Source organism: Gallinula chloropus, assembly GCF_964237585.1.
Source record: "Gallinula chloropus genome assembly, chromosome: 2".
Lineage (NCBI taxonomy): Eukaryota > Metazoa > Chordata > Aves > Gruiformes > Rallidae > Gallinula > Gallinula chloropus.
Genome location: NC_140086.1, coordinates 80,412,369 through 80,439,914, shown reverse-complemented (window position 1 = coordinate 80,439,914; position 27,546 = coordinate 80,412,369). Strand labels below are relative to the sequence as shown.

The following is a 27,546-nucleotide window of genomic DNA, read 5'->3' as shown; positions in this document are numbered from 1 at the left end:
TACTCATGTAGGGTAGACCAGAGGACTAGAGAGCAGCTTTGGCTGAGGTGAGAAGCGGGTTGGAAATAACTACAGCATATGTTGTGCAGGTCAGTATGGATGTTTTCAGCATCACCCTTCATTTGCCTGAGTTCAAGCAATAAACAAGTTTTGAGGCGTGTCTGATTAATTTTTTTCCTTTCACATTAAGCCCTGAAGTGCCAGGTAGGCACGTTCCCCTTTGAAATGGTGATGATTTGACAGGTGCCTGTCTTGTTTGGGTGGAGTACATGCACCCGTACCCAGAGAGTCGTGCTGCATGGGCTGGAGTGGTCCCTCGTGCCACCCTGCCCTGATGGGGAGTGCAGCCTCCAGGTTGTTCCAGTGGCTGGGTGTGGTGGCTGTGAAGGGTGAGAGAGAACATAACCTATTTTTGCTCACTTTCAAATTAGAACTGCAGCTTGCCTGCTGATAATTGCAACCATCTGTTAGGTTTGTGTTCGTCTGTATAAAAGCGTCTGTACCAGCCACGTAGACATGTAGCGCTGTACCAGCCACATCCACATCAGAGGGAGGATGATGGTAATTAGGAGCTCAGTTTTTGTGGCTGGCTTCCTTTCTCTTTTCAGCTGAAGCAACAAACATGGAATAACTTGGATGAGAAGGCAACATTTCTCTGATTTTTAAAAATGGCATCAAGCTGGAAAAGTTGTCTCTTCCCTAACAAGGTTGCTTGCAGAGTTCCTAGCCACTTCATTGCACTGAATGCTCAGTTATCTGGTCTTAAGAGGTATACTGAGTTATTTATATATTGATTTTAAATCTGTTTGTTTATTTTAGCAGCATTTGCATTGGTAGTTTGTTAAACTTGCAGTAATTAGATAATTTGTCTCCCTCGAAGTCACGACGGTTCCCTGAGGCAAGCAGTTGATGTTTGTGCAATATTAATCAATAATCATTGTCGGGGCTTTTTCAAATCCTGTTTGTGGGCACAGACACTTTAGTATCTAGGTCAGTTGCTCTCTGTGACTTGTTTGTCTGGAGTTTTGCATTTGTGTTTTCCTCTGAGCAAACAAAGCTCATTTCAGATCCAGTGCCATAGCTCTGTGCCATCACAGTGGTCACTGAGAAGTAAGAAAACGTCAAGCAGCCCTGAAGTCTCTCTTAATTAAATAAAGCCAGTGAGATGTAATTCATGCTCTTTGAAAGCACCCCTGTTCGGATGTCCTCTCCCACAGACACAAGCGTTAGGTGGAGGCAGGGAGACGAACTAAGTCAGTGGCCCCAAAATGTTTACTTAAAAGGACAAAAGCTGGCATGACTGATTTCTTAAACAGAAAATCTTGGATGGACTCCCTGAAGAAACTGGACCTTAAAAGAATGTGGACCTTCCATGCACCATTCATGACAGCTGACCAGCCTTGGTCTTCGACTTGTCATGCTTTGTGGTATACTTAAGTGTGAGCCATTGACATTAAAAAAAACCCACTGGTACTGTACACACAAATTGTGTTGTTAATTACTACCTATATATATGTACAGACATTAAGTATTGTACCTGTACGTATGCACCAAGCTGTTAGTTACTACACTAGCTCCTAGAACTACATTTAACCTGGTCTTGCCTGCAGCCCAGCTGTGGTGCACAGTTCCTCCCCACAAGCATCCAGTGCTCCGGAGCAGCCCCAAGCAACTGGTTGGCAGGTTCTGCCTTATGGTCACTGAGGAAGCTGCTGTTTGTTTCGTTGCTACATTTCCACAGTGAAGAAATCTAAGAGGCGTGCGGATGAATCACAGTGTTTTTCATGGCATCCTGTGCTGCGGGGGGATGAGGAGAACTCACCAGCTCCTGCAGTGGAGGTGCAGAAGGCAGAGAGTGCCACTGCTAAGAGTGCACGACAACTGTCTGTGCAGAGGCACTTACCTCCATAATTAGCATGTTGTGCCTACACAAATCAGATAATGTTTTCAAAATGTAGTTCAAAGTGAGTTCCTGTCTCCAAGCATTAATTACAGCTTCCATTTCACATCTGTTGCTAGAGAGCAGCAGACAAAGATCTATATAAACACAGCAGGCTTTTAATTGGAAATTAGTGGAATTTATTTCTGGTGATGATTGTTATTTCTAAAGGACGGTCGCTTACATAGATCAACAACTGTCTGCCAAAGGCCAAGTACCATTCTTTCTTATTTATTTTTCTTTTTTTAATACATGTTAGAGGAATAGCACAGTAATGATACGAGAAAAAGTAAACACATGCCACCAGTTGGTTAACCAACTTTACTTCTGAATTCCTCCTTACTGCAGAACTTGTGGGACTGCTAATAATAATAGTAACGGCAACAGTGAAGAATGTTTCTCGGAACTTTGTCCTCACAGATATAACTATTGAGGATTTTAAGGTGCATATTTTCATATCTTCGCAAATATTTTAGCCTGAGGACTTGTGATCAATAGTATCTCATTAAAAAGGGAGGTTGTCAGAAAAAAAAATTGTAATTTGGGGTTTTGAGTGATCTTGTCTAGTGCAGAGTGTACCTGCCCATGGAAGAAGGGTTGGAAGTAGATGATCTGTAAGGTCCCTTCCAACCCACACCATTTAGTGCTTCTGTAAATTGAGTACATTATGGTGTATGTAATGGCTACACAAGTGTATCACAATGTATGTGATAGCTACATGTCTGCATGTATGCAAAGGTTCCACAAACACCTGCATTTTTATTAGAGCTAGCAGCTCATTACTTGCGGGTAACCTGCAGGTAGGGATCTCGCCCTCTCACACCAGTGGGCTGTTTCAGTGAGGGGCATGGGGAGGAGGGTGTCAAAGTTCTATTAAACCAGCAAAAACTCCTCTTTCTGCCTATTCTGTACCACTGTTTTTCTTCTCGTTTGGCTGGTTGGTTGGAGAACAGATAATACATGGGTCAGTTCCTATTGACTTCTGGGAGTTTTGAATGATGCCTCCTTAGTGATAGCTTAACATCAGAAACTGCAAAGTAGAGATCTGTCAGCTTGTGCAGGTTTTGTCATTGGCAGCGGCATGCATTGCCGGTGTCCTCCCGGATTTGAGGGCTTGTTTCAGTGTTGGTTTGTCCACACCTTCATCGAGTGTCACTCGTAACTCTCTGAGCTGATAACAGAAAGCACAACAACTTGCAGAATTGAAAAGTAAAATTTTCAGTCGTTTCCATAAGTGCTGATGTCAGCAGCTTAGTGCCATCTGGTCAGAGCTTTGACAAAGAGCGTGGAACGCCTCTGCCTGCGTCACTGCCTCGCTCGCAGGTAGGCTTCGGCTCGCTCCGCAAGGTCTGCTGCTCCTGCTCCCACAAAGGCATTCAGAGGAGGGCAAGAATTTGAACTTTGAAACTTAAGCCGCTTGTCTGTCACCAGCACATGTTTTGGTTATGGGGGTGAGGCTGTGACTGCAAAGCAAGCTGCACAGAATTTACTGCTGGCGCTGCGCTGCCCAACTGCCGTGTTCACGTATCCCAGCAGTTTAACACCAGAAAGGCCACAGACAAACCATTTAAGTTGAGAATGAATCAAATTCCTTTTATAGCTGTTGTCCACCTGCGTAAAAGGACTGTTGATTCACAGCCAGGCTGTTACTTTTATTTGAAAAGATGTAGTCCAGGCAGTTTCAGCTATTGCCTTTTGATGTCTGTCAGTCTTTCCTTTTAACAGGGAATGAGGTCCAAAAGTTCCATTGAGCAGACATTTGACTGCAAATAGTTTGCCATCTTAGTGCTGATTTCTAGACCCAGGGCTATTTGGCAGTGGTTCAGCACCATCCAACAAACTACCTGGCATAGGCTTAGATTTCAGTTATTCTGGCTTTTGATTTCTGTCTTCATGCTCTATTAAAGTGTAATTCCTGTTCTTCCTGCTCTCCTCCTAAAAAAAAAAAACAAACAAAAAAGACCTTTCTATAGAAGAGGTCTGAAAACATTAAAGGAGCATGGAAGCTAGGAAAATCTGGATATCAGTATGTAAAATACCTGCAGGCAAAATGAAATAGATCTCCAGAGTTTTATATTAAAAATATTTCTCCTGTGTTCTGGTGACACTGCTTTTTGGGATATCGTCTACCAGAATTTTTGCTTTTGTTTGCACGTGTTTTCCCTGAAAAGCCCCTTCATCTCCCCAAGATGAATCTATAGGAAGGAAGAACAACATTTTTTTCCTTTCCTTGCTGGAGGGTGAATTAGACCTCCAGACAGCTTTGAAAGACTCATTTGAGCATTGTACAATAACAAGGCAGGAAAAAGAACCAGTGTGTGGCCACAGGCCATTTGAAATGAAGGGATGAGCCACGGGGTTTCCGCTCTTTGTGGGGCCTTCTCTGATTTGAGCTAGAGATTGCCTTGTTAGAATTAAGCTGTGCACTTGTGCACACGGGTTGCTGCAGTCTGATGTGCAAACCTACAGTCGCTGCTTTACTGCCCCCCATGAAAAGGACAAAAATCAATACCTCGTACTGATCGATTGTGGGGGGGGTTGTTCAGGAGGTCACCCCTTCTCTCCACTTGGTAATGGTGAAGAGAAATACTCTACCATAACTGTTAATGTAAACAGTCCCTGTAGTAGATCCCAAAAGGTCATCCAGTACATAGTACTGCTTCATGACAGAAGCTGTAACAGTGCTCTTCTATCAGCTTCTCTTTACGTTGGTTTCATATTTCCTAGCTGGATATTTTGGTGCAGATTCTGGACAACACTTTGAAGTTTCCTTGAGTATCTCCATCCACTTAGAACAGTCTGTTCAGTAGGAGAACATTCATGGGAAAATGAGATGAAATTAAGCTGTGAGTGTGTCTCAGCCTGTGGAGACCTCTTGGTTTCGTGCAGGTTCTTCACCATCTCTGGGCTTTCTCTGGAGTTGAACTGAAAGACATGATTGCCTCAGTGCACTGTTTGGGTGTTCCCATTGGTAGTGAAGGTGACCCAAACCCAGTTTTTAACCCTTTAAGACATAGATTTTTTTTCTAGCTTCCTTTAGCTGCCTAGAATAAAGACGCTATGAATGCACAAGGTTGAAGCTGTGGGGAGTGGAAGGATTTGGTTAATTTAGAAGTTAAGGCAGCTGAACTGCAGCATACCGTGGTGGTGCCTAATGCTGTATATTAAGGGAAGTTTAAGGTCACATGGGTTGAGTTGAAGTACAAAAGTAACAGAGAGACATGAGACTAATAGGGGATGCTGTTGCCCAACAGTTGCTGCTGATCATCTGAAATCACATATAGGAAAAAATACATTGGTTATTATACCTTGGATCTGATCTGTGCTCAGCCCAGAAAGGGAAAACAAGGTTTTCAGGGAGGGAGGTGGTAGGGGAGGTTGCTGCAGCAGTCGTGGGCTGAAGCACATGGGAAGGTGCAGGTAAGTAGCGTGAATGTGCCTGAGAAGATGCTTGTAAAAAACAGTGACAGGGAGAACGTTCAGCAGGTGGGTCTTGGACCTGAGTAGCTGCCTGTTGACATTTGATATTCTTAGTGATGTTCTTCATTTTGTTCTGGTTCCCTTCAAAAAGTCGTCTCCTATGGATGCTAACTCTTCTTGCCTCTGTAGCATGGCCTGTTTGTTTATAAAGATAAACCAATAGCAATTAATTCTAAGCTGACCTTGAGAAGGAAAAAGAAGACTGTAGGGGTCGTAACAGTGTGCGCATTGATGAGTAACACAGTGATAAAAGAAAGCAAAGCCAAAGTTAATGGAGGCAGTTGGGAACCCACCATGAGTCACCAAGTATGGTGAAGGCTGCAGAAGCCCAAGCATGATTACAGAGTACGACATTTCCATCTCAAAAATGGGTTGATTGGTTGACAGCATCTGAACTTGCAGTTTAGTACTTCAGTTTGATTATGGCTTTTAAGAAAGCAGCTTGGCTTCAGGCATTTTAGCTTATAATTTAGAGGGACAACTGGATTCTGTCCCACTGAAATTAGTGTGGGACTAGCTGAAAGATGGGGCTGGCTTACCACAGAGAGGATAAATCAAGGTCCTACCAAGAACAAGGGCACTAATTATCCTCCTGTTTATTGCATATCCTTGCCCCTTCTCCTCCCTCCCTTAAAAAGCACACCAAAATATGGTCCAGCCATCTCTCTCCCTCTTATGCTGACGTGTATGTGATGGCTGACCTAGTTATCTTTGCCTCAGAATTAAGTCAGTTGTGATCACCATCAGTCCCTTTACCTGTGAGAACTGGGAGCCATGGAGGCAGTACCTGCAGTGTGGGACAAAATGTTCACAGGTTTTGCACCTTGACACCTTGAAAGTTGGCATTGTAAAGATAAAGAAGTTCAGCAGCTATTTCGTGGTCTCTCAAACGTCCCCTGCCTCTGTAAGTGCTGGGAAAGGGCCCTTGGTGGACTCTGGTAGCAGTATAGCTACAGCCTGATTTAGAGGTATGAGAGATGCCTGACTTGTGTGGGGATAAAAATCTTTTCACATAGATTACCCAGTAGTGCCATGTAGCAGCTTTCTGGTGAGCCAGTTGCACTGCATTTATTTTTATTTTTTTAAAGCTTCCCATATATTAATGATAAACTTGGAAAAATAGACCTATTAAATTAATGACAATTAAAAAGGTTCATACCAATGCCCCCTTTTTTTAAAATATACCCTTACTTTTCAGACACAGTATGAGTTCCCTGAGTGACTCCAGGCAAGTCAGGAGTTGCTCAAAAACAACTCAAGAAAGATCATTTTTGAGGTGTCTGTAAACACACTTTTTGCTTCTGTAATGAGGATGTATTGCTTGCTTGTCCCGAAGCACAGTCTTGAAAGTGCTCTTCAAAGACAGTTGGCCAAAGCGCTCTCTCTCAGTGTTAATATATCTGTAACAAAACATCTAGATTCTCTATGTGACTGGTTCCAGCGTTCCCAGTTCCACATTGCAAAGAATGTATATTGATTTTGGTGTCACTGAAGGAACATGATGATTGACATTAGGGAATGTAGTCTCCTAAAGCCTGTTTTGATAGTGCAAGCAATTTTACTTTCTGTTGTGATTGTTGACAAAAGACTTAGTTCAAGAGCAGCACATAATGCTTTAACAGACCTCCAGCCTGCTCCTCCACCCTCATAGCATGAGATACACAAAGCCTAAAAGAAGTCCTTTTTTCCTTCTTTCTCCTCCTTCTTCCCCTCACCCCCATTTATTTATTTAAGAAGGAAAGAGGAATGGGATGGATGTCTCAGAGGCTATAAGCCTGGGAAGTACAGAGGAGTACCTCGATGCAGAGAGTGAAAGCAGGTCATAATAAAAACGATGGGATGAAATAGATGACCTTATATGGGTAGAGCAAGCTTGGGTAGCACACAGAAATCAGCAAGGATCCTCAGAAATAGAAATGTTACTGTGGAGATGCAGAAGTCTTGATATGGAAGAAGTGGGTGCTGAGTGGTTGCTGGTTATGGAGCAAACCTTAGAAAGAATCTGTGAAAGGGAAAAGATGGAGGGCACAGTGGTTCTGGTCTATTTAGTATGTTTGGTTTTCTGGATTAATTAAGTCATCTAGCATTACAGCAGCTGCCTTTTCTGGTGCTTTTTCTGTGTAAAGAAACTGGGAAAAAATAAATGGAGTCTTACTCTACTTTTTCCCTCTTTTTGCCTGAAAGCCTTTTCTTCACAGGAAAGACAGATGCTTCAGACTGTATATAGTTCATATATTGCAAACTTGTTTCTTGTAATTTGATCAACTTGGAAAAGTGTATTTTAACCAGTAAAGCTTTTTACACCATTTCAATTTGTTTGGCATCAAACTAAAGTAAATTGATTGTGTCTTCCTTAAAAAAAATTATCAAACCCTCTCATACTAGATGAGACTACTCAGGCCATTGCCAGGTTTTTCTGGAGTATTTCTGTGGGTATCAGAAATCTTTGTGAGCTCTTGAACCTTGTTAAAGACCTAATTGTTTCTGAGTGTCTGAAGAAGTCTGGGATGATTTTGAGAGACAAGGTTCAAAGCCGATTTTGATCAGAAGGCAACAAGCAAACCAAAAAAAAAAAGCACTCTGAGAAGTGATGAAAAATCTCTTCCTTTCTCAAGGACATCTTTCATTTTGACTCTTGCATTGCCTTCACTTTACTGAATGCATAGCTGAAAAGAGGGCTTGAAGGTCTGATTTTGAAAGTCAAACACACTTTATTTCCCATTTTTTTCACTGTCTTAAAGAGGTGAGCAGCATGTCTGTGCTTTGTGACTGAAAGCATTGTGGGAGATGCATTATCAATGTAAGACTTCAGTAAAAATTTGCAAGTGGAAAAGGAGCCCAACTTTTTAATATGGCCATCAAAGTGCTGCACTGGGACTCAGGCTGAACAACTCAACTTTCATTTAGTCTTGGATTTTTTTTTTAGAAAAACACATTGGTGGGGATGCAGTAACAAGGTGTTGCTGGTTTAGTCTGTAACAGAACAATTTGAGGGTTTGTGTGTGCTTCTGTCTGAAGTGTTGAGTTGGTCGTAGAATGAGGAAGGCAAACTGTCCTGATAATTACCACGGATTTAAAAAGTCAGGTTTGTGATAGGAGCTCTACTCAGTATTTCACTGAAACACCCCTCAGACTGTTTCAATAGGGAATCTTCAGAAATCCCATCTGCTTGCTAGTGCTTTGGCAGATGTACAAGCGTTTTCCCTACTCGTAACTGCTTTGGAGTGCTTTCATTAAAGTAAGCAATTACTGATTGTGAGAAACAGATTAGAAACTGTGAAGGACAAAGAGAAAAACTAATTTGTCCTCTTTTAAGCGAAGTGGAAATGACGTTCTTCTGCGAAAATACCTGTCCTGAAATTTTAACCAAACGGCTGCCTTGTGATGTTAATGTAATACAGTCACTTAGAGATCCTACTTCTGACTGGTAACTGCTTCAATTTGCCAGGTGATGATGACCGGTGCAGAAATAACGTTCAGCTGAGCACCCCGGCATTTCTTGTGTGTCTTCACACCGGTTTAACTTGCTGCTCAGGTGCTTGTACTTGGAAACCTGAAAAGTCTGCCCCCCAAGAAAAGGGTTGTGTTGGGTGGCTGCTCAGAGCCCCTCAGGGGAGGGAAAGCAGAACCCTGCAAACAGGGAGGTGGTGCTTTTCCATATGGGGGTGCAGGTCATGCTATGCCTCAAGTCCCTACGTTCATGGCTCTTAGATGTGTTGAGATAAAGGCTAGCAGGAGTAGCATCTACTTGCAAATAAAATACTGCTGCTGTAGTAAGAGTGGGTGGCAGTGGATGGGAAAACTGAAGTGGTGTGGGAGATGATTCTTGCAGCAGATCTTGCTGCTGTTGGGGAAATTTGCAGTCTTTGTGAAGGTTTGTCTTTTAATGGTAATTTTTTTAATAATGGGAGTAGTTTTTAATAATGGTGCAGTTTCAGCTCATCAAAACCTTGCTAAGCTACCTTGGGATAAAGTGGAACTTTCACTTGGGCCAGTTAAATATGAGTTAAGTCTCTGCAGACACCTAGTTGTGTCTGCCCCTGGGATGGATTATAACACTTGGTAGATGATAAACCTGCTTCTCTGTGTCTGTGAAGAATATAGCTTTTCTGTGATCTTGCCTTGGAGTGAGGAAGTTGGTTTTTGGAGGGCCTGACTTTGTTCTGTCTTGTATCATTATAATTTGGTGGCAGTTTGTGCACACGTTTAACTTGTTCTGCAAAGAGAAAATATGTGCTCCAAGCACCTGAAGACTGGAACCACAAAACTTTTAAAGCAGTGACTTCTCCTAAGCGTTACTGCATGAGGCGCTGTAGGGGTTGTTTTCACCAGTATCCCTTCTGCTATTCACCAGGTTTCTGTTATTGCCACAATACACTATTTTTTTTTGTCTATAATACCTGAGATGAATTATGAGGCAGTGAAGCCAGCTGACTTTATTTAATAAAATCACTTTCTTATTTGCAGTAATGACTGAGATTCTGGAAGCGTTCGCATCATTTTTAAAGAGCTATGGCTAAGCCATGTTAAAATCTGCCTCATGCTAAGCGAGTCTCTGCAGAAGTGGGCTGCTGTCACCCACTTACTGTTTGAAAGAGGAGAAGCAAGAGAAGTGGCACTGGAGCCAGTGCTTGGTCACCTGACGGTCAGGGAGAGTGGCGGTGTTGTTCTGTCAGGTTTTCGATGGCGCAGGAGCCGTAGAGGGCACGCTCACAGTTACAAAGTTAGATGGTATTATGTTCCATGGGGATTTTTTGTTTGCTTCTTTGCTGTGGCATCTGCTGTGATGGCGTGCCTCCAGTTACTCTTCTTACATTTTTGTTAGACTTCAGTCATTCTGCAATAAGGTAAAGAGGAAGATCTGTAGCAGCTTGTTTTATTTGTCATGCTTGTGCTGTATTCATGCAATTAAAAAAAAACCCCACAACCTCAAATCCTCTTAAAATTTTGCCCGTGCAGTCCGTGCTGAAATATATATCAAACTAAGGAAGTTTGGTCTCAGAGACTTCCTTGTTAGTTATTTAAGAACTCAAGAGGGGGTGATCCCAGGAAATTAAGCTGTTGTCTCAGTGCTGTAATTGCCTTGCGATATGATCTTGTGTTGAAATGGTATCTTTCCTCCAGATGAAACCTTCTGAGCCATTGCACAGCATGGGGGGTTTTATAAAACACACCGACTGAAAGTTCACCTCTCCATAAAAAGTACTTGAGTTAACAGTGAGGAGGAGTATTCCCCTCTCAGCTAAGAAAATTGTCATAATTTCAAGGACACTTCTGTAGTCCCCTTAACAAAAGCCCAAAGCTGCTGCTTGCATTGGGCCTGATGGGGCACGAACAGGTGGATAATGAGGAATGTAACAGCAGGGTAACAGTAAGTAAGAAAGGAGAGCTGTTACACAGTGATAATTACATGTTAATTAAGGAGAAGAAGAGGCAGGCAGGTAGATGTGGAATATAAATGCTGTGGAGGAGATGGAGAGATGAAAGGAGAACATGCAGGAGCTGGTGGTCCTTGGGTCTTGGCGGTTGTCCCTGGAGTGTCTTGCCAGAGAAGAGGGCGGCTGCAGGAGGGGCACGTGGTGCTGCATTTCTTGGCTGCAAGATGCTGCTCACCTTACCCAGGGTGCTGTGCAGGTGAAGGGAGCCCCAGTCCTACTGTCAGCTCCACAGCTGGTTCCTGTCAGTGATGAGAGGGTCGACTGCCGATGAAGCATCTGTCTGTACACAGGGAGCGCGTTACAGGGCCGGAGGCTTCGCAGGCCGGCTCTTTGCTAGTCCGCAGCAGGGCTGTTGGGGCCAGGTGTCAGCTTCCTGCCTGTAATTGCAGAAAGGGTGCTTAACGAAATGAAATTAGTATCACAGCGGTAACACCGCAGACACTCCACGCGATGTATCAATTAAAAACACGTGCCCCAGAAGTGCACTGGAAATTCTGGCGATGGCATACTTAACGTTTATCTCCTACCTCACTTAATTTGATTTTATTTGAAAAATACATTGAAGCGGATGGAGGGTGACTGAGAAAATGAACAGCTCTGTGAATAGGCTGTTGAAAATTATCACATTACCGCAGCCTAATGAGTTCAGGCAATGGAATGGGCATAAGCTGCTACCTGGGTGGTTTTAACTGATGTGCTCTCTAATTGCAGTGGGGTAGAAATGAATGCCTTGGCAGCTGCTGTTGCGCATCAAACTAATAATAAATTAAGTTGCAGCAACCCAGTGTTTTGGGAGCATCTGCCAGTTCACGTGCTTTTCTTAGGGCCTGCTGCCATATAATGGTGCTAGTGTCTACGGTAATGTCTCATTAAGAGTAGCAGAGGAGGACTCGGATACTCTACGTGGAGATAAGTACTTTTGCACCAATACTTGAGACGCTGTCTGGTTTTTAGTTCAGTAAATCCCTAAGAACACGTGAGAAGCAGCTGTAGATCAGGGCTCGTGGGCATTTCTGTGCAGCTGTAAGCAGCGTTAAGGGAGGGGTTCCTAAAGCCAGGAAGCACTCTGCTGTAGGTGAGGTAAGCATGAAAACGTGACGGCCGTGGAAGCAGCTTTTGCCCTTCTGTTGCTTTTGTTGAAAGGAAGAAAGCAGGGAAAACACTAACCACCTTTATCCAAAGTTTGCTAGGCTTTGGTAAACATGTATTTGATGCCTTTAATTTGGGAAGAGTGTTAATCTGTTCTGCCCCTTGTGTGATAACCACTCTGTTGGGGCGGGGTCTCTGTGCTTGCAGACCTACATTGGTTCGATAGTTGCCTCTGTGAACCCCTACAAGAGCATCCCGGGACTGTACGACCGCGCCGCTGTGGAGCGATACAGCAAGCACCACATGGGAGAAATCGCACCTCATATCTTCGCTGTGGCCAACGAGTGTTACCGCTGCCTCTGGAAGCGCCATGACAACCAGTGCATCCTCATCAGGTAAATGGCTGCTGCTGCCGCTCTGATTATCCCTGCCAGTGGGCCTTCCGAGGTGATTTAGGAGCGTGGGTTTGGGCCCCCTGGAGAGGATGGAACTCTAAAAAGAATCAGGTGTTTAAATCACCAGTTTTGGGAGAGAGTTCTGAACCCATTCTATGTCATTCTGTGGACCTCTAACAAAATGTTACTTTTTCTTATGCATCTTAGGATTTCCTTTAGTGAAAAACTCCATTGTGGTTTTGTGCATTTTTTTGCTACATGTAAAGTAACATCTAATGTTACTCAGAAGTGCTTTTCCCAGCAGTTTAAACATCCCTGTGCAGCTCAGTAGTTTGTTACCACTGGAGTCTGCATCCTGTTTTGGGAGAAAAAGGAAAAACAACCCACCAGTCTTGAGAAATGTGATAAATAAGAATCACAGAAGAAAAAACCTGACACATTTTGTCCACTTAATTCTGCCTGATTAACCTTCCTTGCTTAATCTCATTGTGCTTTATTTAATAGAGATTTAATAGCTTCCCATTTGATCCACTGTGTCACTGGCATTCAGGATCTCATTACCACCAAACCTACATTGAAAGCAGTTGGCATTTCAGTAGCTTTTTGCTGCTTTCAGCTCCTCCTTCCTTCTTACTCCAGAAGAGCTGAAAATGCAGCCAGATCTTTTCCCTCTCCTCTGCCTGCCAGCTCAGCTGCGTTGGCTCACATGCAGGCCGGGAAACCAAACCCTTGCCTGCTGAAATCAGGAGGAGCAGCTCATTGGCAGTGTGGCAGCAGCCATGGGGCTCTGGGTGGGAAGTGATGTTCAGGGGTGTGAGAGAGCTTGTGTTTCCCCTTCCCCTCCTCTCTTTGCCTTTGCAGTGTTTGAATGATTAAGCTTTCACGCTGTCCTTCCTGGAGCACAATTAAAGTGTTGACAGCTCTTCAGATACAAGGTGACCAAACTTGAACTCTCTCTCAACCGCTGTGGGAGCCGATGCAACAACCATGGGACCACAGCATAGGGCAGCCGGTGGAGCAGGGGGATGAGCAGATAAGGCAGAGTGAGAGCAGCACCTTTTGCAACAGGCAGTTTCTTGCTGGCATTTAAGATTACAGGCCAGCTTGCAAGGCTTCCTGGTTAAGAGGAGGACTTGGCATACATAGTTCGGCACCCAAGCTGTTGTTAGAAATGTGGCTCAGATGGAGTGCAGCTAGGTCTGCTTCCAACTTTCTTCAGACTCTCAGTTCAGTCCCCACCTGGCCTTGCCTCTAGGCAGGTTCTGCCTGGCAGTGGCACAAAGATGGAGGGAGACGAATTGTGGTTTTCATCTTTCTTCAAGTGTATTTCTCCTTTTTATTATGTGTAGTGCTGTACATATAAAGCTGAGTCCAGGTGGCACTGCAAGGAAAAATGAAATTCACAGGGATCTTTGTCACATGAAAATACCTAACCTGGAGTCATAATTTCATGTTTTAATGCCAGGTATTCACTTGTGAACAGCCCAGATACCCAAATTTTGGGGACCAAAATAATTTCTGGTGCTTAGGAGGTCACCATTGTTATTTTTGTCAGTCTATACTGGCCCAAGTATTTTACCTTTCCCTCCAGTTCTTCACAAGCTGCCAGGAGAAAAGCAGGTTGTGTCCTAAAAAGGACATAAGCACAAGTCTCTGATGTTTCAGAGGAGTCTCCAGCAGTCCCCACTCTGTAAACCATGTGCCTTGGTACAGATAAGCCATAATGTGGGGAAGGTTTGCGTAAGCAGTCCCTTTTGAAATTGTTTACGGTGATCATGGATTAAAATGATGGTTTATAAAAGTCCGGTGTTTCAGACAAGTGCTGCCATACAGCCTTATAAGGGTCCCTTGTTTCTACAGAAATTGAGGGAACGTGCAATTCAAATAAAAAAAAATAAAAACTCAAATCTACTCTTCTAAACCAGATCTGTCTGCTCTATCTGTAAAGGAATCAGGGCAGGATTTTTTTAAAAATCACTGAAGGTTTTCAGAGACCCTCACGAGGTTTAGGAAAGTCCCTGAGCTCACATACTTATTGTGGGGCATAAGAATTGAGCTCGTCACCTTCGGCGCCCTGGCGATTCCTGAGTCTTTTACTGGCTTGGTATTAGGTGTCGCGGCAAGTGACCCTCACACTGCTTTGGCTACGGCTGGCGTTTGGGAAAAACGGTCAAGCAGAGCTCTGCCGCGTCTGAACTCGGGCAGATAGTTTGTATTCAATGCAAGACGTGATTAAAAAAAAAAAAAAAAGAAATAATTTGCGTCACGAAAACACAGTAAACAGTTGGGTCGCATTAAAACGAGAGAATTTCAATGTCGGTAGCGAGTTGCCCGGAGCCTCCTGAGGCGAGGCGCCCCGTGAGGCGAGGCGCCCCGTGAGGCGAGGCGCCCCGTGAGGCGAGGCGCCCGCCCGTCCTGTCATCCGCTGGGCTCTGGGCGCCGCCTGCTGGCAAGGCGGCGGTAGCTCGGCTCCTGTGTGGGGCTGGTGTCGGGCCCCGGGCGCCCCCGCCTGCGGGGAAGCCCGGCTTTGGAAGGCCCGGTTGGGAGGGGCAAGGGGCTGAGTTAAGACCTGCCCTCAGTACTGGCTCCGAGTGCCATGCAAAGGCACGACCATTTTCCGGTGTGTCCACCCGGGCCAGAGGTGAAAAGGAAGGGGACAGAGAAGAGCTGCTATTAAACGGAGCCATCTAGAGGTGCTTATTTATCAGCCTGTGTCAGAACGTCAGGGAGATGAGATGCTGCAGAAGTGCCGCACAACCTGCGCCTTAGGATGTTTGCACAGTTGTGAAGTGGTATTTTTTGCCAGCCCAGGATAAAAATTGTCTATCTGGCTACTGAACTAGAGTTTTCATGCAGGCAAAAACATCTGGCTGCGGTTTCATTTTGATCTGAACCCTGCTGCAGAGGCCGGGTCCGTTTAAAATAGAGGTGTGTGAGGGGGGAAGCCCACTGCAGTTAAATTTGATGCTACAATAAACATGTTTAAATAAATAAATAAATTACATCACCTGTTTTTTTTATCTGGGTGCCTTGTCAGGAGCATGAAGGGAGTCCACCTTACCCCAGGAGTAGCCACACAGCTTGTCCTGGTGTAGGGGAAGGACTGATTTCCCCCAGGGTTAGCTCATGTTCACAAATTGAGGCCAAGTTCAAACCTCCAACTGCTTATTTTAAGAATAGGAAAATATCTTCAGGGATTTTGTTCTTGTTGCTGCTGCTCTGTTTAAGGTGGTGTAATCCATGCACAAGCAAACACGTGCTCTTATCTCAGATCCAATAGCAGTTGATCCACTTCAAAGCACTCTAAGTGTAAAGCAGTTGAAGGAGCAGCAACAGTCACCCCGAGTGGCACTCAGGTTAGTGCCAGGAGTGGGAAATCACAGTCTGACACCAGTTTGTTCTCTCTGGTATCGTCTGAAGGCCTGACATTTTTATTATTGCTGTTCAGCTTGAAAAATCAATGCGAACCATTGTACTCTTTGGATGAGATCAGGACTTGTGATGGGAAGATATTGTTATGAGACTGACACACCAAAGCTCATGTGTGCACATGATGAGTGGTATTTATTGAAAGGACCTATTTTGTCTCTATCTGTCTTTGGGGTTTTAAAGCTGGCAGACAGAACTGAGGAGTGCTTTAGAGTAGTGTTGGCATTGCCTCACTTTCATTATGTCCTTCAGAACAAGGAGTCTGGCTCTGTGACCCCTTTTTCCACCACAGCAGTCTGCAATCCAGGCTGCTGTGCCCTTAGCGAGATGCCCTGTGTAGTGGAAGTCACGGAGAAAGTCTAAAGATCTCCTAAGTGGGGGCCTTCTGGGCTGCTGTCACACTTAATATAGTTACAATACTGAATGTAGTGATGTGGAACGAGCTGGGCACTTAAGCTCATGAGGTAGAAAGGTTGCTGGAAAGGTTCACTGTGCACTAGAAAATTCACCCTTTTACTGACCTTGGCAACTTCTTGTAGGTGTAGGCTTTCTAAGGAGTTTGAAGGGTTGATCCCACTTAGCCTGCTGTTAGTGTATGTACTGTAGGGTTGAATAAACAGCTGTAAAGTTTAGCATGGGTTTTTTTTTATTTTCTTCATATTAATAATAACTCAGTTTTATAAAGCATTTTGTAAAGGAAAACTCCAGAGCCAATTTGATGAACATAAAATTATGGATCTTGAGCTGAGCGACACCATGCAAGGGTCGCGGCAGAGGACTCCACTCGATACTCAGTAGTAGCTGTAAAACATAATAGAGCAGTTACTAGAAAATTAATAGTGAATAGTTAGGTGGATCCATCCTTCACTCCTGAGTATTTTGCATGACCCTTTTCCCCCCTTGCTTGGTTTTCAGGGAAACCTTATGGAACTGGAGGTGGTTTGGAGGAGAACAAAAAGAATAGCATGGCTCCATATGTGGGGATGGCTAACAGAGGTGGGCAGCTCTGATGGGGGTGGGGGATACTATGCATGAAGTCATGCACAGCAGAGAGTGGGAGCATTGGGGTGAGCTGTTGGTTTCTCCTTCCACTATGAACTAGGGGACACCAAGTGAAGCTAATAGGCAGCAGGTCTGGAACAGTAGAAATGTTTATACACTCTTTAAAGCAGTATGGCTAGAGACTCATTGAAACTACATAAACTTTAAGCACAGGGTACGATTTAATTGTAAAGCTACATAATTGAAGGGAAATGATATTAGGGAAATAAGTCAAATTTATACCTTTTCTTTTTAGACTGTTGATTTTGAAGAGAAATTTAATATATTGCCTTCTGTTTGTATCAGCAGGATTGCTTAATACTAGGGTTTTTTGTAATGTCACGTTAGCATTATCAAGTTGCCTCTCAGCTTCGGGTGAAGATGAGAAGTTTCACATTTCTGATGGTGATGAGATGGGTGAAAATTGTATATTCTGAACTCATGTGAATCTGGTTTATTTGGATGGGTGTATAAAAAGTTTGTTTAAAGAATATGTAGCTCACTAAGAATACCAGTATTAGTTATACTGGTAGCCTTTACATGTTGTAATATGCACTGGTGTCTCTAACCTCCTTCTCACAGCAGGGCTCCCTCTTCAGCTAGATTACTGCATCATAATCCTAAACCTTTCCAACTTAATTCATATTCTGGACTTTCTCCCTGACTGTTGTCACATCTTTGTTCTATTTTTTTTTTCCACATGAGTGAGAATTAATGGATAGTTTTTCATTTCCAGAAGGTTCTGCAGTGCCTCATGAGTGTTGTGTACCTCCTTAAGCAATCAATGTCTTGAAATGGCATCTGAACAGCGGTATGAAGTCTAAACACAGCTTGGATTTTGTACTGCATGTCATCTTCAGCGAGCTTAAAGGGACATTCTGCTGCTGTTCGAGTATCACTTCTAATCACCCTCTGCCTTCCTCACGTCCAGTACTGTAGAGCTTGTAGAGCTGGCTAGAAAGAAGGCTTGTTCCCTGGCAGCTGGAACTGTGCAAACACTTTCCTCTTCCTCTTCTTTCAGTGGTGAAAGTGGTGCTGGTAAGACAGAGAGCACTAAGCTGATTCTCAAGTTCTTGTCTGCAATGAGCCAACATTCGCTGGAGCTGTCCTGCAGAGAGAAGACCTTCTGTGTGGAACAAGCTATTCTGGAGAGCAGGTACTAGATCTTCTAATATACATGTTTGGTTTTTTTTTTTCCAGAAGACATAAGCCTTGTAATTGAAATAAAAGCATTCAGTGTAATTAAAGATTTGGCGGTGTTTACTCAACAATAAAATTAGTATTGGAAAGGGAGAAATTTTCAATTAAATAAAATTACCTGGCTGCTCCAGAGAGTTGTGAGCATGGTGGTACATCTTAATGAGCAAAAAGATGCAGGGCTTTGAAATGGAAAGCCAGTGGTGGCTTTCATTTTTGTTGGGGTCTGAATTCTGATAATCAGAGCGGGGGAAATGGGTGATGGGAGGGAGGAGCCATTGGTTTGGTTTGTGTAGCCTGAGGAGATCAGGTAGGACAAGCTACAGCACGATGAGGATAAAGTGTGCAAGTGGTAAAGGCGTGCTGAGGTAAAGGAGGATAAGGAGAACTGATAAGACAGATGAGTAAATGCATCAGATAAATTGGACACACTATGCAATAAAAAAAAAATAATAATCAGTGTTCAAATGAAATAACACATGGTTCTCAGCTATGTAAAAACAAAGACATTGTGAGATGCTGTTATTTTGTTTATTGTGCTTCATCTTTGATTTGGCTGCTGTATCTCGATGTAATTATTTTCATTTTAATTGCCTTAGGACACAAACTGTTTTCCCTGCATCTGTGCAGCAGTTTGCATGTGCTGTGACTCCGTATTGCTCCTGAGTACTGCAGCAAGAGTCGCGTGCGTCTTCTGCGCAGCGGCAGAGCCAGCTGCAGAGTAGCTCAGTACCATTAATCTCTCCCTGTCGCTTGAATGCCTGCGCCTTTTGATAGAAAACTGAGGTGCCTGTTGTTAATAAATTGAGGCTAATGCTGATGATGGAGGCTGTGGCTGAGGAGAGTGTGAGGAGAAGCGAGCTTTTCAGAGTGCTGTTCCTTTCACCAGTCCCGTGTGAAACCATCGGCTTGCTGGTCACACCGTAACGCTCTTGTCGTTCTTCTGTATTTCCACAGCCCAATTATGGAAGCCTTTGGGAATGCAAAGACTGTTTACAACAACAACTCAAGTCGCTTTGGGAAGTTCATTCAGCTGAACATCTGTCAGAAAGGAAACATTCGTGGAGGAAGAATAATAGATTGTATCCTCGTTGGGTGCTTCCGCCCCTCTTTGGAGGCAGCCCCCGTGTGCCTCCTCTGTGGAGGGAGAAGTGGTTCCCACGTGTCTGTCCTTTCACTCCATGGGGATCTTATTAATGTTTATAAATATCTCAAGGGTGGGGCACAGGGGGAAATGTCCAGCCCCTTTTCAGTGGTTTGTGGAGACAGGACAGGGGCCAATGGTCTCAAGTTGGAGCATAGGAAGTTCTGCACCAACATGCGGAAGAACTTTTTCATAGTGAGGGTGACAGAGCCCTGGGACAAGCTGCCCAGGGTGGGTGTGGAGTCTCCTTCTCTGGAGATACTCAAGATCCATCTGGACACCTATCTGTGCAACCTGTCCCAGAGAACCTGCTTTGGCAGGGGGTTTGGACTCCATGATCTCTGGAGGTCCCTTCCAACCCCTACAATTCTATGGTTCTGTGATCCTGAGAAGTGCACCATTAAATTGAGCCGATGCAGGTGGAAAAGGGAAGCAGTAACACCAAAATGTGTGTGTGTTTGTGCACATGCCTGCGCGCGTCTGTAGCGAGGTGGGGTTTGGGTGTACAGACTGTCTGAGGGCCGGGATGTTGTATTGGTACTGCTGGCGTGGCTCAGGTGCCTGTTTCTGGGTAGTGAGCTGAATCAGCCTGAGTTCTTGGGGATAACTTCAGTTGTCTGCTACTTCCCTCATTTATTATATCCAAAGATAAGCTGTTTACTTTTCTGGAAAAGCACTTGAAAGAGCAGAGCCTCTGAATTTCTACAGTGTGAGTCTGGGTGGGTCAAATCCTTGGGTTTGTCCTGCATTGGGCAAAATTGGACTGTGGGCCTGCTCCAGCTGTGGGGATGTTCCTCATGCCCACACTGCTGATGCTCTTGTATTTTGAACATAAGCTGCTTTTGCAGTGGGACAATTTTCAGCCTTCAAGCTTGTTCCAAGCTTCAGGGAAAAGATAAAGGAAAGGTCAACAGGTATTACTTAAAATCCAAACCATGATAATCAGTTTTGATGGGATGGAGGTGAAGGAGGTGTGGGAACACATTGGTATTAGAACTGCTACATTATTATCATTGTTGCTACTTCATTCATCTTGTTATGGCAGTAGGCATGTTGTAAGAAAGACCTGTGATGCTCTTCTTACTGCCTCAGATGAAAGAAATACCTTGTGCGTTAATTGCTTTTTACTTTATTCCTTGACTGAAGGTTTTCTTCCTGGCTATAGATTTATTGGAAAAAGTAAGTTGATATTTGCTTTTGCTCATTTAATTTTGTTTGATACAATATTTTCTTTGAAATGTTGCATTAAAAATTTTTCAGCAGAAGGGATTGCTTAAAATGGAAACTTTTTTTTTTTTTTACTTTGACAGAATCGTGTAGTAAGACAAAACCCTGGGGAAAGAAATTATCATATATTCTATGCTCTGCTGGCAGGGATAGAAGAGAGAGAGAAAGGTGAGTGGCCAAGTAGCGTCTTTCTGCTAGCAGTCAGCCATGGTGGCAGCACTGGAGAGTTTAAATGCAGAAACCCCTAACCTAAGCAGAGAAACAGGCTATTTACTCAGTTGGGATTCAGTGAGTGTGAATTTGAGCTCAACTTGATAAAGCAACCCACTTAGTTGGAGAATGTCACCCAGCTGATGGTAGTTTTCCTCCCAGCCTCCCCTGTGGCCCTGGGAAAATGACTTGGGGACAAACATGCCTCGTTCTGTTCAAGTTGAATGTTTTTGCCAGTACTAAATAACTCCACAGCAACAAAGAGAAATAATTCTGGTTGCTCTAATCGTCTCTCATAAAGAATAAATCCACTGAACAGAAGTGTATGTGCAAAATGGCCTAAGAGCTGTCTCGGCGTCTCCCTTCAGGCCTTGCATGCCTTTTGGTATGCTGAAAAGTAGAGTTCTCTCCACTGTGCAGCTAAATAAAGCCAAAATGAGAAAACTAACCCCCCACATATGATTTTAATATAAAGCTCCGTTTTGTGCATCATCATAATTTCTGAGCAAATGAATTGTGAGCTATTTAACTCTGACATAGGAATCTGTGGGGTGTTTTTATTTTGGGATTGTTTTTTTTTCACTTGTCTTTTCTCCCATCATTAGATGCCTTTTACTTATCTGTACCGGAGAACTACCACTACCTGAATCAGTCCGGATGTACAGCGGATAAGACAATCAGTGACAAAGATTCCTTCAAGGAAGTCATTGTAAGTTGCTTCCCCAGTTCTTTATGAATGCTGGAGGTTTGGGTGCCCGGGAACTGCTGTCAGAGCAGGGGACAGAAGCCATCTAGTGCTTACCTGCGTGTGCTGCTCTCTCATTGAAGCACTAATCTTACAGAGACTTACATTTTCTTGTAACACTTTGCTGTCATTTTGAGCATGTCTTTACCTTCCCTCTAATATTTGAATTTTACTCTGTCATCTCAAAAGTGTGCTATAATTCAGCGAAATGATTACATTTTAGAATGAATATCAGCTGGAAAGGCAGTACTATATTTACATACCTTTGTCCTTTCCTGCATTGTTTTATGTCACACCTATGTTTGCTTCCGCTGTCTTTTCACCCAAAAGCTTTGCCCAAATCTTGTAGCATCTACAGGGTTGAGTGTGTAGTGCAGCATATGGGAAGAAAAGCACCTGAGCTTCTGTGACTCTTCAGGTTGCAGCTGGAAAATCCAGTGGTATCGAGTAACTTGCACAATAGAGCTGAAGAAAATGTAAGCACAGGTTAAGAAACAGATCCTGATGGAGGCTTTCTCTGAATGACTTTGTGTCTTATACCCACACCACTTAGCTACAGCAATTAATCTGTGCTAATTGCTAATTGCCTACTGTATCACTGAAGTGATTATAAGTGTAAAATTTTAAAGATCAGACAAAATATTTGGTTTTTATGCCCTTTGCTGAACTATTTTTGCTTGGCTGTGGTAATCTCTTTGCCAGTGACAAATGAACCTGTGGTGGGTATGGCAGTTGTTTCAGTGTAAAAAAAAAAACCAACCCTCATCTAGCATGGTGGAAGGAGGTGTTGGAGAAGTTGGTAGCTTATCTATATGATAGTCACATGCTTAAGTCGATTAGCGTGCCATTTAATTTGTGCTAATCATCTCAGGGTAGGCAGAGCATGAAATCAGCAGGGCAGGTGATGCTGGCGTGCGGCCGGCGGTGCGGGCAGGCTTGGAGCAGGGGCTGAGGCTGCCAGGCTGCGCTCCCAGAGCAGGAGGCGGGCAGAGACCCCACGGTTCACCCTCGCCTGTCTGTTCCTGTTACAGTCATCCCCTTTGCCTGTATTTTTTGTGGTTTAAGTCCTGGAAACGTTAGTTATGTGCAACATTTTTGGAGGAGATGGGAAGGAACTGCATGGTGAGCATGGAAATGAACTAGTGCTGCCGCCTTTCTTAGAGCTCTATTGTGAATGGTCTTCTATACAAAATAAACCTTCAACCATTAACTCCTCTCTGGTTTTAGTTGGGGAATGAGTCTGAGACTTTTCTGTTTGTAATTGATGATTTATGAAAGATTAGATGTGTCATGTGTCATCTGTCAGACACCTGCAGTGACCACAGCATGAGTATAAAACTGTGCTCTGGTCTCAGACAGGCTTGTATTAGACCCAAATTCTGGTAATTTTGAGAGGCATACAGTTATTTACCCATTCTGTGTCACAGAAAAGCATGTGTTCCTCCTCTTGCTTTCATGTTTCCTTAGGCAGAGATTTGCTGTTCTTTTTGAGCCTTAGTCATTGCCATATTGGTTATTAATAAATTCACATTTTATAGAGATCTCTTCTTTCTCAGTTTTTCTCTAAGATGTCAGACTACTTTGGCAGGGTGTGTGTTTAGGCTTCATGGCTCACTCAGAATACACTGCAGGGGGCCTCCTGAATTCTCCGTGGCTGAGACAAGCAATGAGCAGATCTTACATGTAGATGTGTTTCCACCCCTGTGCTCTGCTACCTACAAGGCTAATTGGCAAAACTTGGTAAAAACACAGAGGAAGTTGATTAGTGAAATTGCATCTGATGCGTACTCAGTAGGGCATTCCAATATTTATACAATCTTAATGAAGATTTTGAAAGCAAATTACATGATCTTTACAGCATCAGGAGATTTTTAAAAACCAGTGATGCTTAATGTGTTCCAAGATGTCCCTGTCATGTCTTAGGGTGTACTGGATTCAGGATGAAACCAAAGTAATCAACTCCTGCCAACCTTCTGTCAGCCCTGATGTGCTTTTCTAAGGCCTGACAACACAGTTGGTGGGTTTGTCCATACTGTTTTTGAGTTGATGTGCATGTTACTGAAGAAGCTCACTTGTCATTCCAGACTGCGATGGAAGTGATGCAGTTCAGCAAAGAGGAGGTGCGGGAAGTTTTGAGGCTGTTGGCTGGCATTTTGCATCTAGGAAACGTTGAGTTCATCACTGCTGGTGGGGCACAGGTGTCCTTTAAAACAGGTGAGTAGGCTGTACATCCACATTTAAATGTTTTTTGAGGTAGTGAAAGGTATATTCGTTGCTGGTATATCTGACCATAGCAAGAACAAACAGTGATAGGGTCTTAACTGCTTTTTAGCATCTGTAAATGTTGATTGGAGTGTTGCTTTGTGGAGGGGATTGACAGATAAGGCATATTAGTCCTGGATGCTTGATCTGAATTAGGGAAGGCCTTGGACATATATTTATTCCCTTAATAGTAATGAAATTCCATTTTAATCTACTTTCTTCTTTGAAATATTCTCAAGTTGATAAAACATAAATGCTCTAGTACATTCCTTAACAGAGATCTCCACTGCAAGTATTTTTTATTAGAGCTTTCAATATTTCAGTTGCAGATCTGAAGGTATGTGCTGGGATGTCTGGAGATTGGGTTGGCGAGCATTTTAAATTTGTTCAAGTATGGCAATAGATAGTAATATTACATACTGCTTTATATACCAAATTATAGAAAAAATGCAAATTAAAGAATGAATGTAGGAAGAAAAAACAGTGGTTTTCTTTACCTTCATAATCCCAGGTGAGGCTGAAAGGCATTCATGTGGACAAATTGGAAATTACTGTTTGTATCTGGAAAAAATATGTTTATGTAAGTAGTAGATTGAATTCTTGATGTGTAATATTAAGAGGCAAATAAATATTTGGGACTTACTCCCAATGAATTTCTTCTGCTAAATTCCTTCAGTTGTGCATATTTACAATACTGTGCCTTTTCATGAGCAGCAAAAACATATCTTAGAGTTTCTAGTGGTGTTTTTATCTCTAATCCCCATCATTTTAGAAGCATCTAGTTTCTAGAGTGGTGGTAGTAATAACGCTACAACAAATTAGTTTCATAACCTTATACACTTAAGAACCTTTTTGTATTTGTCTCTTTCTTTTGCCAGCTCTGGGTAGATCTGCTGAGCTACTGGGGTTGGACTCCACACAGCTAACCGAAGCATTGACACAGAGGTCAATGATACTCAGGGGAGAAGAAATCCTAACACCTCTTAGCGTACAACAGGTAAAGACATCTCAGCTTTGATGTGTTTTCAGGCTCTGTTAAATATATGGCTGTGTCATCAAGTCCATGGAAATCATTGATCACTCAAGAACACTTCATTCATGGATCAGAATTCCTATCAAAAATGTCACATCATTTATGTGTTAGGAAGAGTGTAGTTGGACTTCTAGAAATCTACAGATTGTATCCTGTCATTCTGGCCTAGGGCTTGTAGCTTGCCTCTTGTTAATCTTAGCCTGATTGCTTATATTTTTTTTTCAAATTCTAATCATGTAGGCCAATATTTTTCATTCTGGGCATTTGTGTCAGTTGGTTTGAAAACGTGGAGCAGAAATAATTGTATTATTTACAAGAAAGGGATTAGAAATAGACATACGTAACACTATGCTTAGCTCTAGAAAGGGGTAAATTAAGGTGTCATTTCCTGCTCTTCCTGCCTCCTCCTCCCCTTAAGCTTATAATTTCCTAGTTTTTAAATGCTTTAGCCTTGAAATGTAACTTTAAACATTCAGAGGAATACAGCTGTTATAACTTACACTGCTAAAGCTTGAATCATGACACTCTGTAACTGTTAATACAAGTTGTCTCAAGGTAGCTGGGAATACAAACCTGCGTGCACTGTACAGTGCTCTACGCTGTGCAAAGGATGCTGACCAGCATCAGATACAGGGGTGAGTGATGCCTTAATGTTCCTTCTTTGATGCAGGCAATAGACAGCAGAGATTCTATGGCTATGGCACTTTATTCTCAGTGTTTTGCTTGGGTCATTAAGAAAATCAACAGCAGAATCAGGAGCAAGGAAGACTTCAAGTCCATTGGAATTTTAGACATATTTGGATTTGAAAACTTTGAGGTAGGTTCCAAAAGTTTGTTTAAATGGCTTGTCTGCTATTTATGCTCTACTCTTCTACATATCTTTGTCATCTTTGCTGGAACTTGATTGTTAAATATGTTATGCCTTCAGGCAGTTCCTTCTTTGGAAAGTAAAATACCTGGAGGACATGCAGTTTTGAAAATTTCTTGTCTCTTTTAGGTAAACCGTTTTGAGCAGTTCAATATTAACTATGCAAATGAAAAGCTTCAGGAGTATTTCAACAAGCACATTTTTTCCTTGGAGCAACTGGAATACAGCAGGTAAGAGATACAGATGAAATTTGAAAGAATTTTGAAAATACCAGTGTTCACTTGCAATCTGGGTTCCCAGTTACCTTTGTTTCCATTGACAATTTCTATTTGGAGCTGTGTATGTTTTAAAAGCAAGCTGATTTTTCTGTAATTTGCAAGATAAATACATCAGCTCCTCCTGCTTCTGTATTTAAAACAATTTTGTCATAGTTGCATATCAAAAGACCCTCGTTTTCCTTAGGGAAGGACTAATTTGGGAGGATATTGACTGGACAGACAACGGAGAGTGCTTGGATCTCATTGAAAAGGTAATAAAGAACTTGATACCTGTACCTCTTTGTAGTATTTGTTCTGAGACAGTAAGTCTTGCCAACACCAAGAACAAGTGAGGGGAATGGTGGATCTTGCGTGCTTAAATAGTGAACTTTTAATGAGATTATTTTCATGCATGGACATATTAAAGATTAAATTTTATGCTCAATATGGGTATCTTTTCTTGCAGTAACTTTTAACAGTGTATGATTACATACAAAAGCAGTATTTGAAGATGATTAAAAAGAAGGGACAGACACTGTCTTGCTCCTGTAATGGCTTTTCAAGGGTTGTGGGTGTAATCTGCATTTGTTAGCTGCCGATTTTGGCTTTGTCCATAATTTTGTTACTGAAAAAAACATGTAAAAGAGCATGAAGTTTCTGTGGTTCCCAGCAGGAATATCAGCAGTGAGCAGCAGGTGGGGTCTGCGTTCACTGCATAGAAATTGTAAGTCCAGGTGGATGAAAAAGCCAAAATTTCATATCCTTTCAGCCACGTTCACCTCTGCCAGCAGTACATGTGAGCTGTGTGAGTTTATCCCTGTAACAGGGTGTGGGGCTGTGGTGAGAAACCAACGGCAGCGGGCAGGGAATGCAGCTGCCCTGATGTGGCTGCAGTGAGGACAGGTGGTGCCTCAGGAGCTGCGCTGGGCCCCTGGGAAGTGGCTTATTAAAATGTGCACCTGGAGAACCGTGTGTTTTTGAGGTGCTTTGTCAACCTGGAGCTTGCTGGACGCTGTAATTGACCGCAGGGTAGCTTGCTTTGTTTGCCACCTCTTCTGGTATGACCAGTAGGGAACATTAAAGGACATCACGCAGGCATATGCAAAGCAAAGGGAGGCTGTGTTTACCCAGCGCTTACTTAAGCTGTGTATCTTTTGCTGTGCCCCTGAGCACTGTGGGTGCTAAAATTTTGCATTGGTTCAACAGCTAAGTAGATAGTTTTATGGAAGGAAAAAAAAAAAAGTAAAGGCTGTTAAATCCTCAGATTTAAGGGACTCCTGACCATTGGAGATCTTGAAAGCTGGGGATATATTCTGGGGCAACGTCGTCGTATGCACCTAAAAACTCTACATTGGGAAAACTGTTGCTTCTTCCAGTAGCTTCTTTTTCTTTGTTTAGCCCATGTATCATAGGCTGCAAGTATCAAAAGGAGTGTTGCCAGAAAAACAGAATTGAGGTCCTCTAAGAGGGGGGGTTTAGTCATGTAAGGATGGTTTTGCGCCTCTCTGCACACCACAACTTAACGGTCTTTTTTGATTTTTCCAAATAGTGACAATGTCTGTGTCCATCTGTGCACTAATTCATCTTCTGCCTCTTCTTGCTGTTCTAGAAACTGGGGCTGCTGGCACTCATCAATGAAGAGAGCCATTTTCCTCAAGCTACTGACTCCACCTTACTGGAGAAGTTGAATACCCAGCATGCTGTATGTGATGTTTTGTTCATGTTTTCTGTACAAATTCTGGAGGGTCTCTTTGCTTCTGCAGAAATTCATGGTTCAAATGTGTGAGTGCGT

General features: G+C 43.1%; 1 protein-coding gene across 1 annotated transcript in view; it reads left to right on the top strand.

Annotated features, from left to right (window-relative positions):
• The window catches only part of MYO10 (myosin X), a gene marked incomplete at its 5' end in the record, with an annotated part of 165,443 nt that overhangs the window by 77,483 nt on the left and 60,414 nt on the right, over positions 1 to 27,546 (top strand). Inside the window, 12 exon segments of the mRNA XM_084280357.1 lie at positions 12,154 to 12,341; positions 17,833 to 17,967; positions 18,966 to 19,090; positions 20,318 to 20,331; positions 20,463 to 20,547; positions 21,195 to 21,298; positions 23,419 to 23,548; positions 24,475 to 24,593; positions 25,300 to 25,446; positions 25,627 to 25,727; positions 25,960 to 26,026; positions 27,364 to 27,456. Coding sequence (XP_084136483.1) covers positions 12,154 to 12,341; positions 17,833 to 17,967; positions 18,966 to 19,090; positions 20,318 to 20,331; positions 20,463 to 20,547; positions 21,195 to 21,298; positions 23,419 to 23,548; positions 24,475 to 24,593; positions 25,300 to 25,446; positions 25,627 to 25,727; positions 25,960 to 26,026; positions 27,364 to 27,456 — 1,308 coding nt within the window.